The 19259-nt window shown below is 46.6% G+C and overlaps 1 protein-coding gene across 2 annotated transcripts; it reads left to right on the forward strand.

The window, feature by feature from the left end:
* Window positions 1–2383: 2383 nt before the first annotated feature.
* Window positions 2384–19243, forward strand: LOC114664808 (ficolin-1-B-like). Of its 2 annotated transcripts, XM_028819085.2 has the most exons (9): window positions 2384–2585; window positions 3518–3631; window positions 6391–6435; window positions 7314–7367; window positions 12411–12446; window positions 15520–15647; window positions 16078–16207; window positions 18479–18613; window positions 18700–19243. In XM_028819085.2, the coding sequence occupies exons 1-9, from the start codon at window positions 2510–2512 to the stop codon at window positions 18945–18947; spliced, it is 966 nt and encodes a 321-aa protein (XP_028674918.2). In that variant the 5' UTR covers window positions 2384–2509; the 3' UTR covers window positions 18948–19243. The 2 variants fall into 2 exon arrangements, with proteins under 2 accessions (XP_028674918.2, XP_028674919.2); XM_028819086.2 differs by lacking the exon at window positions 12411–12446 and having other exon boundaries at window positions 2385–2585.
* Window positions 19244–19259: the final 16 nt, after the last annotated feature.

Genomic DNA, 19259 nt, shown 5'->3' on the forward strand with positions numbered 1-19259 from the left:
GCTTATGGTCCTGCCTTGCGTCAAAATGCACACCAGCAAGAAAATAAGTTGAACTCCATGACGTCAAGTAAGCGTCATCGTAGCAGGACAGTCCTTCAGCCAAAAAACTGCATTGGAGGGCCCAGAGACCGACTGCGATTTGTGGGTTTACAGATTACGGTCCACCTTGGGTTCATGTATTTCACCAGATGCCGTCAATGGAGATTCGGGTCTGCGACGTTCCGATCAGGAATAGCCGGTTATCCAAATGAATGGATGAATGCCACATTAGGAGTGCGGTGAATGTGCGGGAGGATTGTTTTTATTTGTCGTTTTGCCGGGGGGGTTCGCGGTAGTCTGCTTAGGTCAGTGTTTCTCAACGTGGGGTCTATGATACATTGCAAGGGGCTCCGCAAAATAACTTAAAATTATTATTAATAGTAGTGGTAATAGTAGATGATGTATTTCATATGATTATTATTAGAAGTAGTTAGTCTATTTTATATGATGATAGTAGTTGATGCTCTGTGCAAGAAAGGACAGAGCCGGTTATACTTCCTTAGAAGGCTGGCGTCCTTCAACATCTGCAATAAGATGGTGCAGATGTTCTATCAGACAGTTGTGGCGAGCGCCCTCTTCTACGCGGTGGTGTGCTGAGGAGGCAGCATTAAGAAGAAAGACGCCTCACGCCTGGACAAACTGGTGAGGAAGGCAGGCTCTATTGTAGGCATGGAGCTGGACAGTTTGACATCTGTGGCAGAGCGACGGGCGCTCAGCAGGCTCCTATCAATTATGGAGAATCCACTGCATCCACTAAACAGGATCATCTCAAGAGAGAAGAGCAGCTTCAGCGACAGACTGCTGTCAATGTCCTGCTCCACTGACAGACTGAGGAGATCGCTCCTCCCCCAAACTATGTGACTCTTCAGTTCCACCGGGGGGGGGGGGGGGGGGGGGGGGGTTTAAACGTTAACATTATATAAAGTTATTGTCTGATTTTTACCTGCATTATTATCAATCTTTAATTTAATATTGTTTATTGTATGAGTATGCTGTTGCTGGAGAATGTGAATTTCCCCTTGGGATTAATAAAGTATCTATCTATCTAGTTGTATTCTACATTATTATTCGAATTAGCAGTAATAGTTGTTGTATCTTATATGATTATTATCATTAGTAGTAGTTGTATTTTTTGATTGTTAGTAGTAGTAATGGGCGGCACGGTGGCGCAGTGGGTAGCGCTGCTGCCTCGCAGTTAGGAGACCTGGGTTCGCTTCCCGGGTCCTCCCTGTGTGGAGTTTGCATGTTCTCCCCATGTCTGCGTGGGTTTCCTCCGGGTGCTCCGGTTTCCTCCCACAGTCCAAAGACATGCAGGTTAGGTGGATTGGCGATTCTAAATTGGCCCTAGTGTGTGCTGGGTGTGTTTGTGTGTGTGTCCTGCGGTGGGTTGGCACCCTACCCGGGATTGGTTCCTGCTTTGTGTCCTGTGTTGGCTGGGATTGGCTCCAGCAGACCCCCGTGACCCTGTGCTCGGATTCAGCGGGTTGGAAAATGGATGGTTGGATAGTAGTAATAGTAGATGTATTTTATACATGATGCAGTAGTAGGTAGTTGTATGTATTTTATATGATGATGAGTAGTAGTAGTTCTATTAAAATGGTTGTTTTTTATGTCACAAGTGATACTGTTTGCTATATGAAGTAAAAAAGATATTACTATTACTAATTTGGCCTTCATTTATAAGGAAACAAATAACCTTATCATTGCCATTAAATACCATTAAAGTCCAAATCTATGGATTGCCCACCAGGTTGCAGCAATTCAACACCCCCCCCCCCCCCCCCCCCCCCCCCCCCCCCCCCCCCCCCCCCCAAACCCTGTTACAGTTGCATCTGCTGGGTGAAAGTTTTCAAAACCTGAGCTCATCACGACATACTTGATGTCACCCTTGGCACTAGAACACAGAAGCAGCTTGGCCGTCATCAGTGTCCACTCGGACCCCCCCGTTTTTTTTTTTTTTTTTTTGGACAGTAAAACGTTATAGTTAAGTTTGTGATGTGTGCTTCTGTGTTTATTTATATATGTATTGTTCAAATTAAAGTTGTTATGAGAGATACTAATGTAGTTGATTCGGGGAGGAGCAGTTTGGAGTGTTTGGGGGTGCGATGGTCCTCAAGAAGAAGGTTCTGCTTTGGGCCACAGTTTGTAATGCTCACTTATTCAACAATGTTGCTTCTTTATCTAAGCCACTAAAGACCACCACCACACACACACACACACACACCCATCCCCCCCACTGTATTTCCAGTATGTGGACGCCCACTCTTATCAAAGGCACGTTCTTGCAGGCAAAGGCGTCAATATTTAAACATTTCATCATCTTGGCTCTTGGCAAACACGGGGCAGAATAAAGTGCAAGTCCTCACAACAGAAAGCCCCCCCTGTGGACTTTTTGCTTTCAGTGGCTTCGAGGGCAGCACATGCAGAGGAATCACCCCACACTTCTGTGAAAAGGGACTGAATTTACAAGATGCTCCATTCAGAAGGCACAGCTGTGTTTTTAGTCATTTTTGTTCATCTACTTGCCGCTGAAAATTCCTGTCCTGGTAAGTACAGTATGACCACCGAGCTTAAATATTATTAACAATTAATTACATTTACATAGCCATTTTCTCGCTACTTAAAGTGCTTTACATAGACAGAGGGGAACCTTTTCAACCAGCAGTAATGTGTGGCGCCCACCTGGATGATGCGATGGCAGCCATTATTGTGCCAGTACGCTCACCGCACATTAGCTGTTAACTGGTGAGAGAGAGAGAGTGCCAGTTAGATACAGGGGATGATTAGGGGGGTCAGAATGACTAGGCTGGGGTGGGCAATTTAGCCTGGACAACAGGGTCCATCCTGCTCTTTTTCAAAAGATGCTCTGGAATCTTTTATGACCACAGATAGTCCGGACCCCCCATCAAATCACCCACACAATGCTGTGGAGAAGAGAAGTAAGCGAGCACATCAGTTACGCCTTCCTTGTCTTCTGATTTTAAAAATACAAACCTTTCTGTATTTCTGCATTGTGAATTTGGACATTTGGAGTGATTTAAGTCAGGGTCACACTGGGGGTCCATTTTCAGTGCCGACCCATGCGACTTTATTTCACATGTTTTTTCCATAATAAGCACCAGCCAAAGGTGTTTTAGAGCTGCCACATCGTTGCTTCGTTATTCCTACCATATGGAGGGGGACCTGTTGAGCAAGCCATTCAGAACTATACACGCAGTGCAGGGTGCATGTTGGTCATTCCCATGTTCTCCAGCGTCGCTCCATAGTGAACGTCCCCACAAGCACTTTAGCAGGTAGCAGTATAGTTAATTAAATATTCCTAAAAATGTGTTCAGTAGGAGATAAAGTAACTCAGGTGGGGTGGGGGGGCCACACAACGAATCGGCAAGAAGGATCGGACCACCAGCCCAGGTCTCCTACTCGTTTCCTGCTTTTTCTTCTTGTATCTTAATGGTCTTTTTTTTTTATCTCGTTGCAGATCTGAAAGTATTTGGTCTCAACGATAAGGACAAAGTTGCCATCTTGCAAGGCTGTCCTGGTCATCCTGGAGTCCAAGGAAGTAAAGGAGAGCCAGGTGCCCCCGGGATCCCAGGTACGGCAGCTCAGTGGGGCTTCAGGGTGGTCCAGTGGTCAGCACTGCTGTTTGACAGCTCTGGGCAGTGTGTTTGGGTGGGGGAGTGTTTTTTGGCACGGTGTGGTTCATGTTCTGCCTGGTCTCTTTGTGTGTGTGTGTGAAGTGTGCTTGTTCTCCCCGTGTCTAAGTAACTCACAGGCACTCCAGCGTCCTCACAGATACTTTTGGGTTACACTCAGATTGTCCTTTTAAGAGTAAATTTGTTAGTGTGCATCCCAACTGCCATGGCTCACAAAGGTTTATATAATTATTTTCTATGTTTTTGTTCTGCCATCACAGTCTTTTTGCTTTCGCCATGTGTGCCGCTGTGTTAGGTTTTCATTGCCATGATGAGTGGCATGCTTGTCAAGGAAAGAGACCCAGAACTCACCGGAGTCTTGTGATGCCACCAGCTGAAGTCGACATTCTATCAAGTCATCCTGCTTTGTTGAATTAGACTACCAAAGCACAAGCCAATAGTTATGTCTGTCGGCCAGTGGTATTCAATCAAGAAATCCCACCGCAAGAAGCTTCTGGAACTTTAATAGCTAAAAGAAATAGAGAGAGGTTAAGAGCACATGCAGGTATAGCACATTGCCGCACCCACCATATGACAGACCACCTTAGGATCCCAGATTAGGACCCGAGTGCAGCCGTGGAACAGTGGGAGGTTTATTATGGTGGCTGGAGTGCCACGGACCCCCAAGTTTTCCCTGCAAGTTGGAGGGTCTCCTTGCAGGTTAACGTCATACCCAGGATGGAGCAATTTAAGGGCCTCGCTTAGGTTAAGGGCCTCGCTCAGGGGCCCAATGGAGTAGAGTCACTTCTGGCATTTACAGGATTTGAACCAGCAGCCTTCCGATTGCCAGTGCCGATCCCTCACCTCAGAGCCACCACTCCTCCCAAGACATAGATGGCCATTTTTATTTTATAGGAAAATGCTTCTAAATCTCTCTCTTATATATGTGTATATGTATGTACTGTATATGTATATACAGAGCCTCAAGAAAGTATTCCCAGCGCTTCATCACTTTTTCCACATTTTGTTATGTTACAGCCTTATTCCAAAATGGATCAAATTCATTTTTTTCCTCAGAATTCTATACACAACACCCCATAATGACAACGTGAAAAAGTTTACTTGAGGTTTTTGCAAATTTTTTAAAAATAACAAAACTGAGAAATCCCATGTCCATAAGTATTCACAGCCTTTGCTCAATACTTTGTCGATGCCCCTTTGGCAGCAATTACAGCCTCAAGTCTTTTTGAATATGATGCCACAAGCTTGGCACACCTATCCTTGGCCAGTTTCGCCCATTCCTCTTTGCAGCACCTCTCAAGCTCCATCAGGTTGGATGGGAAGCGTCGGTGCACAGCCATTTTAAGATCTCTCCAGAGATGTTCAATCGGATTCAAGTCTGGGCTCTGGCTGGGCCACTCAAGGACATTCACAGAGTTGTCCTGAAGCCACTCCTTTGATATCTTGGCTGTGTGCTTAGGGTCGTTGTCCTGCTGAAAGATGAACCGTCGCCCCAGTCTGAGGTCAAGAGCGCTCTGGAGCAGGTTTTCATCCAGGATGTCTCTGTACATTGCTGCTGTCATCTTTCCCTTTATCCTGACTAGTCTCCCAGTTCCTGCCGCTGAAAAACATCCCCACAGCATGATGCTGCCACCACCATGCTTCACTGTAGGGATGGTATTGGCCTGGTGATGAGCGGTGCCTGGTTTCCTCTAAACGTGACGCCTGGCATTCACACCAAAGAGTTCAATCTTTGTCTCATCAGACCAGAGAATTTTCTTTCTCATGGTCTGAGAGTCCTTCAGGTGCCTTTTGGCACTCCAGGCGGACTGCCACGTGCCTTTTACTAAGGAATGGCTTCCTTCTGGCCACTGTACCATACAGGCCTGATTGGTGGATTGCTGCAGAGATGGTTATCCTTCTGTAAGGTTCTCCTCTCTCCACAGAGGACCTCTGGAGCTCTGACAGAGTGACCATCGGGTTCTTGGTCACCTCCCTGACTAAGGCCCTTCTCCCCCGATCGCTCAGTATAGATGGCCGGCCAGCTCTAGGAAGAGTCCCGGTGGTTTTGAACTTCTTCCACTTATGGATGATGGAGGCCACTGTGCTCATTGGGATCTTCAAAGCAGCAGAAATTTTTCTGTAACCTTCCCCAGATTTGTGCCTCGAGACAATCCTGTCTCAGAGGTCTACAGACAATTCCTTTGACTTCATGCTTGGTTTGTGCTCTGACATGAACTGTCAACTGTGGGACGTTATATAGACAGGTGTGTGCCTTTCCAAATCATGTCCAGTCAACTGAATTTACCACAGGTGGACTCCAATGAAGCTGCAGAAACATCTCAAGGATGATCAGGGGAAACAGGATGCACCTGAGCTCAATTTTGAGCTTCATGGCAAAGGCTGTGAATACTTATGTACATGTGCTTTCTCAATGTTTTTATTTTTAATAAATTTGCAAAAACATCAAGTAAACTTTTTTCACGTTGTCATTATGGGGTGTTGTGTGTAGAATTCTGAGGAAAAAAATGAATTTGATCCATTTTGGAATAAGGCTGTAACATAACAAAATGTGGAAAAAGTGATGAAGCGCTGGGAATACTTTCCGGATGCACTGTAAATGCCACTCATTGGGTGACTGAAGCAATGACAAAAAATTAAACAGCAGGCAGACGTTTCCCTTTTCTTTTGTATTAAATCCTTTTCTTCTTGCTTTTAGGTGTAAAAGGAGACCATGGACCAATTGGAAAGGCTGGACCTCAAGGTGACGGAGTTTAGTTTATTTTTCTCTTTTGGTGTTCTGCAAACCCTGTGTGTGTGTGTGTGTGTAAAAAGTCGAGGTGTCATTTTGGGAATTTTTCCTGCACATTTGTCGCATGATATTTTTTGTGATATGAAATAGAAAATGGCAGATGTTGTGGATGAGCGACAAAGGGGAGTGAGTATCAAAGTAGGTTAGGGTACCAACCAAACCACCCTGTTTAAGGCAGGCAAAAAAAAATGAAAGCAAATAAACAAACAGATGCACATTTACGTTACAAATTTAAAGGACGGGCAATCGCCGGTGTATTGAACCCTTGGCTGCTCGGGTCCAAAATGTAACACCTCCTTCCGGGGATGCCTAACTTTTTATACTGTTTCGACTGGAAGGGGCGGAGCTACCCTGTGTCCGTCATTTTCATTGGCCAAATGCTGTTATCAACAGCGCTCCCTCTTGTCCCAGAGTGGCATTACATCCGTCAAGTGATACCTGGAAGGTGATCCTCCGATGGCCATGCCTGACACTGCGATGTAAGCTAACAGAATACTCCACCCAACAATGAAGCTAAAGTTCACAAAGGGCAAGTTACAGAAGGAGGTTAGAAAACATGGAGGTCAAAATTAGCAGATGGGAATTCAAACTCCAAAAGGCACAGGGAGAGCTCCGGGCAGTCGGAAGAAAGCAAATCCTTGAGCGAAATCACAATCCCGCTTCTCTGTCACATGACTACTGCACAACACGCGTTGCTATGCGACAGACCTGAGTGGGAGGAGCCATTTGTCACAAGGCGGGTCAGAAGAAGGTCTGGGTGTGAATTGCTGCCAGATCCCCGGAGTTCCTGTGTGGTTCTTTATGAAAGACTCTTCCATCCTTTTTTTCAGGTGCTAAAGGAGAGCCAGGAGTTGCAGGACCAGCAGGACCCCAAGGACTAAAAGGTTTGTATGTCTGGTGTGGACGCCAGGGGGTGCTCCACCTCTCCAAACACCCAACACAAGCAGACTCGGACACAAAAGTTAAAAAGAGTCTTATATTGTGGGAAATGTCTTCGGACAAGCGTTTCCCACCACCACGGCCACAAGTACAATAAAGCACTGTATAGCACAAGTCTTCTTTCTCTCACTGGTCGCTGCCTCCTCCTCTCCTCCTCACAAGTGTTGCCCACCTTCCTCCCGATTCTGGCTCATCTGTGTGAGACAAGGAGTGCTTCAGGGTGACTTCTGGGTGAGGTTGGAGCCCAATGGTGTAGGGACCCCCAAATCCTGCAGCTCCCTCTGGTGGCTCCCACAGGAACCCAGCAAGGCTACAACAGTGTTGTGCAAGTTCACACCTCCCAAGAACTCGCTCAAAGTTCAGTTCACACAGATTCAAATGAATACATTCACGTTTCTAGTTCACCATTTCAATTATGAACTCGTGCCTGTTCAGTTCATTTTGTATTTTTTAAGGAGTAAGTATAAATGACCCATGAGTTTACTTTTTTCAATTTTGCAGGCCTTATATTAGGCCATTACAGTGTTCTTAAGTAAAATACAGTAATTATGAAGACCTTTTTTTATTTAAATACACTTTATTGAGTTATACCCGGCAACAAATGCGTATAACCATATATGGAACTATCCTCCCGGTCAAAAAAGAAATTAAATCGATGCAAGTATACATATAAATTACCGCTCTGTTTCCAACCGTGTGACACAAATGGTGACTGTTGCGGCAGCGTGTAGGTGAACTAACCGATTACACTGCCCGTCAAAATTCACGTCACGTATTGCATGTCCAACGGGGAAAAATATAAAGTGGCCTCGTGAAGTACAACGTTTTCCTAAAAGCGAAAGCGGAGTTTCACCGCGTGCTCGTGTCCAGCATAAGCTGGCACACACAGACAGGGCCTATTTAATTTGACGTTATTTTTTTCCGAATACAAATAAATGGCAAAAAATTTGTACAAAATAAATATTCGTAAAAATCCACCATTTGTGCTTATCCGAATACTGTATTCAGATTCGGCTCCACCCCTACATTACAGGGTACGGCAAAATGTTCTAAAGTGGACCTAAACCAGATCCAGACTGTCACATAAAACTGAACTCACTGACGTTCAAGTCCTTCACTTGCAAATACGTTACGTTAAGCTTGTTCAATGAAGGCGCTCTTTTGAACGAGTTCATGCACAACACTGGACTACAATACCCAGCATGCCTTGTGAGGGCCCATGTGGGGATCCTATCCTCGGCTTGCTGCCATCTAGCGTCCTGGGTGAGACCAAGCCCTGCGTGAGCGGTCTCTAATCCTTCCACCTCAAGGGTAAGGATGTGGGCCGTCCCTCACGTTGATTATCACGTATCCACCGTCTTTATGTTAAATGCCTTTGCACGGGTGCAGTGCTAAGTCTGTCATACGTATACTTTTGTCTGTTTTGTGAGTTTTTAAGCATAAAGATTTAATTGCTGTCATTAGTGTTATGTTGGACTGTTGTTTGTTTTTTGGATTTGCACAACACCATCTTGAATCTCCTGATCGTGATATCACGGGATGTGACGACATTATAAACGTGCTGGCCATCGCCCACTGCCCTATCCCTTCCAAAATTTTCCAAGTACGCTCCAGCGATGGGATTCTGTGTTTTGGTAAACGACCTCCTTCTCTCTTTTGGTGTTCAATTTTCCTCTTGAACTTTCACTTCTGGTCACTTGGTTGTGTTTTGATCTTTTGATATTTTGCCCCTCTGTCACATCTTCTTCTTTCGGCTTCTCCCGTTAGGGGTTGCCACAGCGGATCATCATCTTCCATATCTTTCTGTCCTCTGCATCTTGCTCTGTTACACCCATCACCTGCATGTCCTGCTTGCTGCTTAATCCCGTCCTGGTTTATGATCATTTTCGGACTCTTCTGTGCACTCAGTTAATTAGTCTTTATGAAGTAAATTTTATAACAACATTTTTTACAACACATTTTAGTAAGCAAATAAAAATTCGCCAGCTACACCTGACCGTGTTCGATTTGCTCTTTCGGAAGGCGAGTGTCGTGATTAGGGCTGAAATTTGAGGCCTTGCAGCCTTTTCCCGTTACAGAAGCCATTGTTGTGTACCATTTGTAGGGGCGTGGTCTCCAGGGTCATGACCTCACATTTAATCGGCAGACGGGATTAAAGGTCAGCCTTTTGCTCTGAGCCGTATCTGATCTGCACATAAAACCTTTGAATTCTCTTGTCATTATTTTTCGACTTCTGGCCTGATTTTATTGACTCTGATTTTTTTCAACTCTCATCTGCCTTTTATTTTTATTTTTGTTTGTTTTGCCTTTTGCAAACATCTCCTGGTTTAATTCAAGAAACTAGTTCTCTGTATTCCTGTCGAGTCAGGGCAGTGAGGAGCACAGGCAATGTCGTGACCTGAGAGTCTCCAAGCACATTGTGTAAATCTCCATATGTTCCAAAAGCACTTCCAAAAAATGGCCACTAGAGGGGGACGTATTGTCAGAACCCCACCTATTTATGAGCACAAGCACAGGGTCTTTATAAAAATTTTTTTTTTTCTGTGCACTACTGCCATGTGGCGCGTTTCCCCAAGGGTGATACCACTCGTAAGATCCTCATTGTTGGGGACCCGAGTGGCTGGACCAGGCAAGGGGTTGCCCACGTAACACCTGACTGCTGTAGATAGAGGGTCATTTCTGGAGGGTAGGACTGGACCGCGTGTCTGCTTGAGGGGTTGCCAACCGGGATCCCGAGTTGTTTCATCGTGTAGTGGGTGCAGCAATGCATTGTACCAGTGTGTGCTCCCCAACTTGCCATAGAGCAAAAAAGGCAATCCAAGTGAAGAAATTCCCAAAACGGAATCTAAGGACTGTGAACGGGTGAAAGAACACGGGGTGAGTCCCAAAAAGTGTTGGGGTGCCAGCCGAGTCCCACCATTTTTAATCCCAAATGATTGTAAATCAAAATAGGCACATGGGGGTACAAAACAGAAATAAGCATAGCACAGCCTCCTTGGCTTCTTAAGTTTGGTGGTTCTGAAGAGCGTGTCTTTAAAGGGGGGTGGGGGGGAGGTGGTCTCCGTCCTTCATAGTCCAAATGAGACACCGACATTTGGAGGCATCAGATTTTTATAGCCCTCCTACTGAATGCGGCGGGGTCAGTTGTTGTTGGAGGGGTCGGGGGGAGATGACACTGTTAGTGCCAGCGCCCCCCTCAGGCCCCAGCTAGGTATTACATACCTGTGATGAGCCCTTGAGATGGTCCTCTGCCGCACTTATAGTACATGATGAGATGTAATCAAAGATGGAGCAATAGGTCAGAAAAAATCCAGTAATAACAATAAGCAAAGCAGGAACACACACACTCAGGCGGCACGGTGGCCCAGTGGGTAGCACTGCTGCCTCGCAGTTAGGAGACCCGGGTTTGCTTCCCAGGTCCTCCCTGCATGGAGGTTTGCCTGTTCTCCCCATGTCTGCAGGTTAGGTGCATTGGCGATTCTAAATTGTCCTTAGTGTGTGTGCTTGGGGTGTGTGTGTGTGTGTGCGCCCTGCCCAGGGTTTGTTTCCTGTCTTGTGCCCTGTGTTGGCTGGGATTGGCTCCAGCAGACCCCCGTGACCCTGTAGTTAGGATATAGCAGGTTAGATAATAGACGGATGGATGGGACACGCACTCTCCAGAACTCCCAAGCGCATTCTAAATGACCCCCCAGAGCGTGACGTGCCTACAGATGGTTCCTGCTTTGCTCCCAGTGCTGTTCAGGTACACTTTGACACTTATGTCTCTTTTATTTATGTTAATTTATGGGCATCAGTCTTCATTTTTGATTTCCTTTACGTATGTAAGCTGCCTGTGTTATGTTCCATGTGTGCCCCCCCCCAAGAGGAGTGGCCACCTGCACCCTATAAATCCAGAGGGTCTCCACAATTCCTGGTGGCTCATTGTGAAGTCAGCTTCTGTCATTTATTGGATTTCTAGATGTTTGCAGCCCCCCCGCTCAGTTTTTTGATGTGTGGGTTGGGTTTGCTTTGGATTCCCTTTGGTGTTTCAGGCGTCTCCTTTTTGCCTTATGTGCTCCTATGCTGCTCCATTCTCGTTACAAGCAGCTTTGTGAAGAATAAACCTCTGACTCTTGTGTTTGCCCTGATTACTGGCCGGGGTTTGATGGCGACATCCCCCTCTAGTGAACATTTTCTGAAGTGTTTTTGAGACTACGTGTGCTTTGGGGCTCCTGGTTTCACAACACCCTCCACAGAGTCAGCATCTTAATGTGGCGGAGTGGTTTGTGTGGTTCAGTGATCCCCTTGAGCGATGCCGTCGGGAGTCTTGTACTCCTTTGTAGGGCCACCCATGGTGTCAAGATCAGAGGTGAGGTCCTGACCAAGACTAACTCGGGCACCTACACCCTGTCCCATCAAAGAGGTGCAACTTCCTGCCTAATCTCGTCGTCTTGCACTTAGCTTGCCACGTGGATTCCCGACAGGAAGTGAAGTGGTGTGGTTGAGGAGTGCGCACCCTCACTAGCGCCGACACCAACAAGTCATTTGCGCAGGCTCTGTGTCATCGTCGGATCGATGGACAGCCATGATGGTTTGTGACACTATGTAATTGGGGAAAAAAATATAGTTTTTAAAAAATGGATGGCTATGTGATTAATGCAAGGTGCCCACCCCTAGGATGGAAAAGACCTCCAGGACTCAAAAATCCACCGGGATGCCATACGCAATCAGAACTCCTGCCGCCCTCTGTTGTCCCCGACGTGACAGTGAACGACTGTTTGCTGTCACCTGGTGGGTTTTGGGAGGAGGAGGACTGTGAGGGCTTTAGGGTGGGTGACGTTACAGGGGCACTATGGGAGGATTTAGAATTTGCAGAATTGATCAGATTCTGTTTTTATTTCTGGTCATTTTTTTATTTTCTCTTCTTTGAAAATAACAACAAAATGAAAATTTGTCCACAAGAAAAAATTTAACATCCATTTATTTTTTTATTTTTTTTTCATAAACAGGAGAAAAAGGTGATTCGGGTGGTCAGCCGCTGACAGGTGAGTGCGTAACAAGTGGCCGGTGTCGTTGGCGGGTTGTGCATTCTTCATCATTGCATGAGGACAAAAACTGAACAGGTGTTAGAAATCTAAGGACCACCTGACTCGGCGGGCCAATAGGATCTAACCGGGGAGGGGCTGACCGTACAAAAAGGGCGGCGGTGCAGTGGCCGGGAGGAGGGTAGAAAAAAAAAAAAGAAGTCAAGGAACGGCGCCAGAGGAAGAGTGTAAAATTGTAGGGAAAACTACGAGCACTTCAGGAGGAATCGGCCGAACCCGGGTTCAAACCTGGATGGCAAATAGAACATGAAGCGGAAGTGTCCTTTAGGATTATGTGGGAGAGCGCCTGACAAACCTGTATTGAGGAATGGCTCGGTGTAACCCTCGCAATATCGAACATTAAGGGGGGAAAAAAAGAGGTGTAATCCTATGGAGGCTCTGATCGGGGGTCTCGAGAGACTGAGTGAGGGTCCTGATAAACAGCAACATCCAGGCCTTTAATGACCTCATGGGCATGGCCATCAGCAGTGTGTCTGTCTTTAGAAAGAGGGCCAGTCACCCAGCCACTTCTTTCTTAGGTCCACTTATCTGGTTTCATGTGATCATTCATACATTTGGCTATGGAGTCTGTTAGATGCTCCATGCTTTGTTCAGGAATTTTGGAGTTTTTGGTGGGGTCCAGCAGCTGTGGGGCATCGGATGTTGAAGAGAGATTCACTGATCTTGAGTCTGCCGATGATGCTGTGATCTTTACAGAGTCGATGGGGGGCTCTCGAGTGAGGGGTCTGAGTGTCTGGGCTTGTGAGGGTCCTGACAAAAACCAAAGAGCCAGGCCTTTAATGACCTCTTGGGCACGGCCATCAGCAATATGTCTGTCTGCGGAGAGAGTGTCGACCTCATCGAGGGGTTTACTTACCATTCATGTCTCTGGTGACTCTTCCTATGAAGTCAGTCGATGGATTGGTAGGGCATGGGGGGGTCATGGGGTTGCTGGAAAAGGGGTGTGTGGCGCTCCCACTATCTCTGGTAAAGGACGAAGGTCCAAGTCTTTAGAGTCCTGCTGCTCCCTGTTTGTGAGACATGGACGCTATCCAGTGACCTGAGACGAGGACTGGACTCCTTCGATACTGGGGACCCCCTGCTCCGAAGAGACACAACTCTGGTCCCGGAGGGCCCCACTGGCTGCAGGTTTTCATTCTCGCCCTTTTCTTATTTCGTGACCTGTTTTTGCTGTTAATTAACTTTTCTGAATTAATTTTAATTGACTGTTTTTTTTTTTTTAAGATTTGTTCCTCTGAATTGCTTTGTTTCTTTCCTTAAATGGCACCCAAAACAGAAATGAAATGTGACGTGAGGGAGCCAAGAGAAAACCACCTGTGAATTTCCCCTTGGGATTAATAAAGTATCTATCTATCTATCTATCTATCTATCTATCTATCTATCTATCTATCTATCTATCTATCTATCTATCTATCTATCTATCTATCTATCTATCGTCAGGGCCTCAAACTCCAACCAGTTGCTTCATTAGGCGCCAATTCTTGTCGTTAATTAAACCCGCTCTTGAATTCCATGGCATGTCCGAAATTGTGGATTTTCTCTTTTCTAAGAGCAGCACTATTGAACTGTTTTTGGTGGACCTGAGCAGATTCCTGAGACCTTCCCCTTTCTTTATTTTCAGATATTGTACTTTGGACACCAGTTGTTTTGGCTCATTTTGTATCTCATTATTGTTTGGCTGCTAAATAAGGAAAAAAACAAAAACAAACAAGAGGTCTGAGTCTTGAAGAGCAGGTCATTTATGATGAATTCCAAAGAAGTTAATTAGCAGCAAAAACAGGTCACTCATTAAGAAAAGGGTGAGAATGAAAACCTGCAGCCACTGCGGCCCTCCAGGACTGGAGCTGGGAACCCCTACTTTGGAGAATCCTTAGGTCCTGCTGGTTTGACTTTGCGTTGCTCATGGAGTCTGGAATGGGGCACATGACCTGCATTGTAAGGGAACGTCAGTTATGGCCATGTGGCGCGATTACCCGAGGGTGATCCGACTTGTATAACCTTCATTGTCGGCTAGACCTGGCCAAGGCGACGCCCACGTAACACCTGGCTGCGGTAGATAGATGGTCATTTCCGGAGGTTGGCACTGGACCACGTGTCTGCCTGGGGTGTTGCCAACCACGATCCCCAAGGGTGATCCGGCTTGCAGGACCCTCATTGTTGAGGACCTGAGTGGCTGGACCAGGCCAAGGGGACACCCAAGTAACACCTGGCAGATAGACGGTCATTTCCTGGGAGGGAGGAAACCGAACCACATGTCTGCCTTAGGTGGTTGCCAGTCAGGATCCTGCGCTGTTTCATCATGTGGTGGGTGCAGCACTGCACTGTACCAGTGTGTGATCCCAAAACCTGACCTGACCTGCCTAGTCTCCCAATCCTGGCTGCCATCACCGTGCTTCATCCTTGGAATAATATCACACAGTGACAGGTGTAACCTTAAAACAGGGAAGCTTCCGCCCCACAGCTGCCCCCTTGTGGATCCTCAGGGCTACAATTCCCATGCAGCCCTGCAGGTGTGCACATGGAAGTTCTACCTGAAGGAAGCTTGTGACCCACATGGCCCTTCCTTAATATTATCCTGACTGGGAAAGGGAACAGCCACCATTCTAGCTAGAGACGCCCATCCATCCATGGGAATCATTTATTATTTGAAGCTGGGGTATCAGCCAATCCATGTCTTCTATTACAATGGAGACAAAATCGCACAAAATCCTCCGAACATTTTCTAGGGTTTTCAAAATGTGTTTTTTCCATTGATAACTGAAAGTTGATGTTTTTTTCCCCATGAAAACAATACTCCACATGTGAAATACTGAGGAAGTAAATCAATTTATGAAGCATGGAGAAGGTAAAAAAAGGATTAGGAGATTATGATGCTGGATTTTATTGGTCAATTGAATCTTTCAGTTGCTCTTAACGTTTTATGATTTCTGATTAGGCACACGTGATGACCCCGTAAGCCCAGGTTGTCTTCTCTATATGAGTTGACTCGGCCTTTTGTGTGCTTGTGATGCAGGAGCGCAGGACTGCAAGCAGCTGCTGGACCTCGGGAACACGCTGAGCGGCTGGTACACCCTGCACCCGCAGAACGGGAAGCCACTTAGTGTCTTCTGTGACATGGACACCGATGGAGGAGGCTGGATCGTAAGTTGGGGTCCCAGAAATGACTTTCGTTTTCATCCCCACATAACTCTGAACCTATAAAGACATTTGAGATGATCCAATACAGCACTTGTAATCAAAATTTGAGATGTAGGGTGTACATATTTAAATATTTGTGGTGATCCGTTGTGGAATCCAGTGAAGAAGGTAACAGTGGTAACCCAAACCTCATTGCTGGTTGTGAAGGGGCCCCCATAACAGTTCAAGCTAAAACATAGATCCACCACTGCTGACTGGGATAACAGGTGTGGACCACCCCAACTGGGGTATACCTCTGTATATAGTGTCCCGGGACTCTCCTGTCATCTTACTTGGGGGCACATACACCATCTGGAGTAGTTTTATTAGGCTAAGGGCGTTCACAAAGGAGCTGGCATACTGAGATCACTCATTTTAAGCTTTTGTATTGAAGGTGTTTCAGAGACGAATGGATGGCTCGGTGGACTTCTTCCGTAGCTGGATCGAATATAAAAGGGGCTTCGGCAACAGGCTTTCTGAGTTCTGGCTGGGCAATGACAACCTCCACACCTTGACCTCAACAGGTAGGCTTCATGCAAACGTCTACTGTCACACCTCCCAAGTCTGTGCCAGGTCTCGCCCTCAATTATGGACACGAGCACCTTAACCCTTAGCACCCTCCTGGTGTGCTCAGCTCCTCTGGCACCAGGACTTCTGGTGGGCCCTTCGACCAAAGTGTCTTCAGTGGACAGGCAGGTCATTCGGCGTCAACGGCCCCCAGTTTGGAATCTGTTATGTTGACACACCTCTCTCTCTCTATCTATATATATAATATATATATATATAGAGAGAGATAGATCTATCTATCTATCTATCTCTCTCTCTCTCTCTCTCTCTCTCTATATATATATATATATATATATATATATATATAATGTGGAATTCTGAGGAAAAAAAATAATTTCATCCATTTTGGAATAAGGCTGTAACATAACAAAATGTGGAAAAAGTGATGCGCTGTGAATACTTTCCGGATGCACTGTATACAGTATATATATATATATATATATATATATATATATATATAAATCTGTCTCTCTGTCCGCTTTTCACAACAGAACTACTTAATGGATTTAGATCTGATTTTTTTCTAGAATTTTCTTGAACATTCCGGTTGATTTTGTGACTTCTCTAATTGATATTTCTGCACTAATCCAAGACAAAGGCTGCGAACCGAGGGGAGGGGGAAGTGGGCGGGGCCCTCCTCACTGTCCTGTTTCTCTACTACGTGGGCGGAGTCCCGGAGGACGGCTAGTTACTGTATGATAACAGCTCAGCTGAGTCCACTCAATGTTTTTGTTGTAGCATTTCGGTGACACAGCTGATGAAAGGTTATACAGTGTGCTGGACGGCCAGGGTCCTTACACGGCTGGGATGCTTCCGTAATGGGGGGGGGGGGGAGAACATACACCGTGCATTACCTCCCCCGGAGCACTAGATGGCACAACAGCATTTTGGGGCTTCATGGGAGATGGAGTTCACCGCAACCCTGATAGGTTCCCAGGGTGCTACGGGGATTGGCCAGCCGTAATTTATCTGGCTTCCCTACCATGCTAACTGGCCCCCAGAAGTACTTCCGGGTACAGGATAAAAGAAGCCCTCTGCCTTCATTCCGGGAGCCAGAGTCACGAAAATGAGGGATGAAGCTTGTTGGAAGAAGGAGGAGACGGAGAGAGAGAAGATGAAAGAATAGAAGACGACAAAGTGCTTATCATCGAGCTTGTTGTGCTATGCTTTAGTGGTGGGAAACGATTGGGAAGAGTTTACCACTGCATAGATGTGTTGCTGTGGTGCTGTACTTGCGTTGGTGTCGTGTTTGGGAAGCTGGTATGCCCCCCCCACACCAACAAACCGCAGGTCGCTACAGCTAAAACGTTGCGTCTGTTAACATTCTTGTTCAGCATAGATGTAGCCATTCAACTTTTTCCCTTCCGCAGAAACGGGCGGAGCAATAGGTCAGAAATACGGGCTCTCGTTATCCATTTTTCTTTCCGCCGCTCATCATCTTTTATTAAAGAGATGCATTCAAAGGCGCTTGCTCTGTTTGGAAAAAACAACTCTCAATATGCAACTCTCTGGCCCCTCCCCTCATGCAAATTAAGGACCAATTGGCCAATCAAAGGAGTGGCGTTTGCCGCTTGGGAGGGTAGTAGGAAGGTGTACTTGAGTGGCGATTTCCTGCCGCCCGCAGTACCTAGGAGGTCAGTCATGTGACACGCCCAATTGTACTCTGCTTAAGTTTAGGATTCTGGGAGGGTCGGCCAGATGCGTGCGGCTGCTCAAACCCCTAAACCTGTAAGCCAGGATTCTGAAAAGCACCCCACCCATCCCTCATGAACCACAGGCAAAAAAGTTCAAATGGGAACCCACCCAGGGACACCGAATGGGGTTAAAGGACTAGGAGAACGGCAAAACTCCAAGAGAGGACAAGTCGGCAGCATCATTAGGTGGGTTTTCAAATGTCATTGGCGCCGATACGACGTTCCGAGATCCCCGGCCCACGTCCCCACCCATTTTGGGCTGCGGTTCAGCCCGTCCCCTTTGCTGCCGTGCAGTGGGCTAACCCGTGTTGGGCTTGGTTTCGTCCAATTGGGCGGGACTTTGACTGTGATTGGTGCCCGTCAAATCTGATGACCCTGCGCACAGAAGAGAAACCTTTGGCATGGACTGGCATCCCAAAATGCCACCGGCTGTAGCTGCTAAAAGTGTCCCCGCTTTAAAATGCGTTCAGATCTTACGGGGCTGGTGATTTTGTTTCCGTATATTTTTGTTATTTTTATTTTTTGATTCCTCAGGTTCATTTGAACTCCGAGTGGATTTCCAGGATTTTGAACATGCTGCAACTTTTGCCAAATTCAACGAATTTCAAATCCTTGGCGAGGAGGAAAAGTATCGACTAACTGTGGGTGGCTTTACGGGCGGTTCTGCAGGTAGGGCGATGGCTTCCATTTGATTTTATCACCTGGCGTTCTCCTCTTCTCCATTTTTCACAAGTCGTTCTCTCCTTCCACCTCAGGCGACTCCTTCACTGCCCACAACAACCTGGTGTTCTCCACCAAGGACCAGGATAACGACAAGTGCGCCTGCAACTGCTCCGAAGTGTACAAAGGCGGCTGGTGGTACGGAGAATGTCACAGCTGCAATCTGAACGGCCTCTACCTGCGAGGGCAACACGAGAGCTACGCCAATGGAGTCAACTGGCATTCGGGCAAAGGGCATCACTATTCGTACAAAAGCAGCGAAATGAAATTTAGGCCGCGGTAAGGTGGACTTGTCCATACGCTTTCTAAAAAAAGACCCAACACGTGACATACGGGGGGGGGGGGGGGGGGGGGACTTGAAGTGACTCGACAAAGATGTCCGCTGCCCCCCACTCTGGGCTCTTTACCCCCTTAGGACCCCACACCTGCTGTTGCTTGTACATGCTTATGGTCCAAATGAGAGGACCACTCAATCCTGTCCCTGGGCTTCATTACGTTTTGTATGCCACGCGACTGATTCCACCCAATACTTCATGTTCTATTAAATAAACATGGCGGTCGACGGCGTTTATAAATGAATCCGTTTTCTTCATGT

This window comes from Erpetoichthys calabaricus, chromosome 14, assembly GCF_900747795.2.
Source record: "Erpetoichthys calabaricus chromosome 14, fErpCal1.3, whole genome shotgun sequence".
In the NCBI taxonomy this organism is placed as follows: domain Eukaryota; kingdom Metazoa; phylum Chordata; class Cladistia; order Polypteriformes; family Polypteridae; genus Erpetoichthys; species Erpetoichthys calabaricus.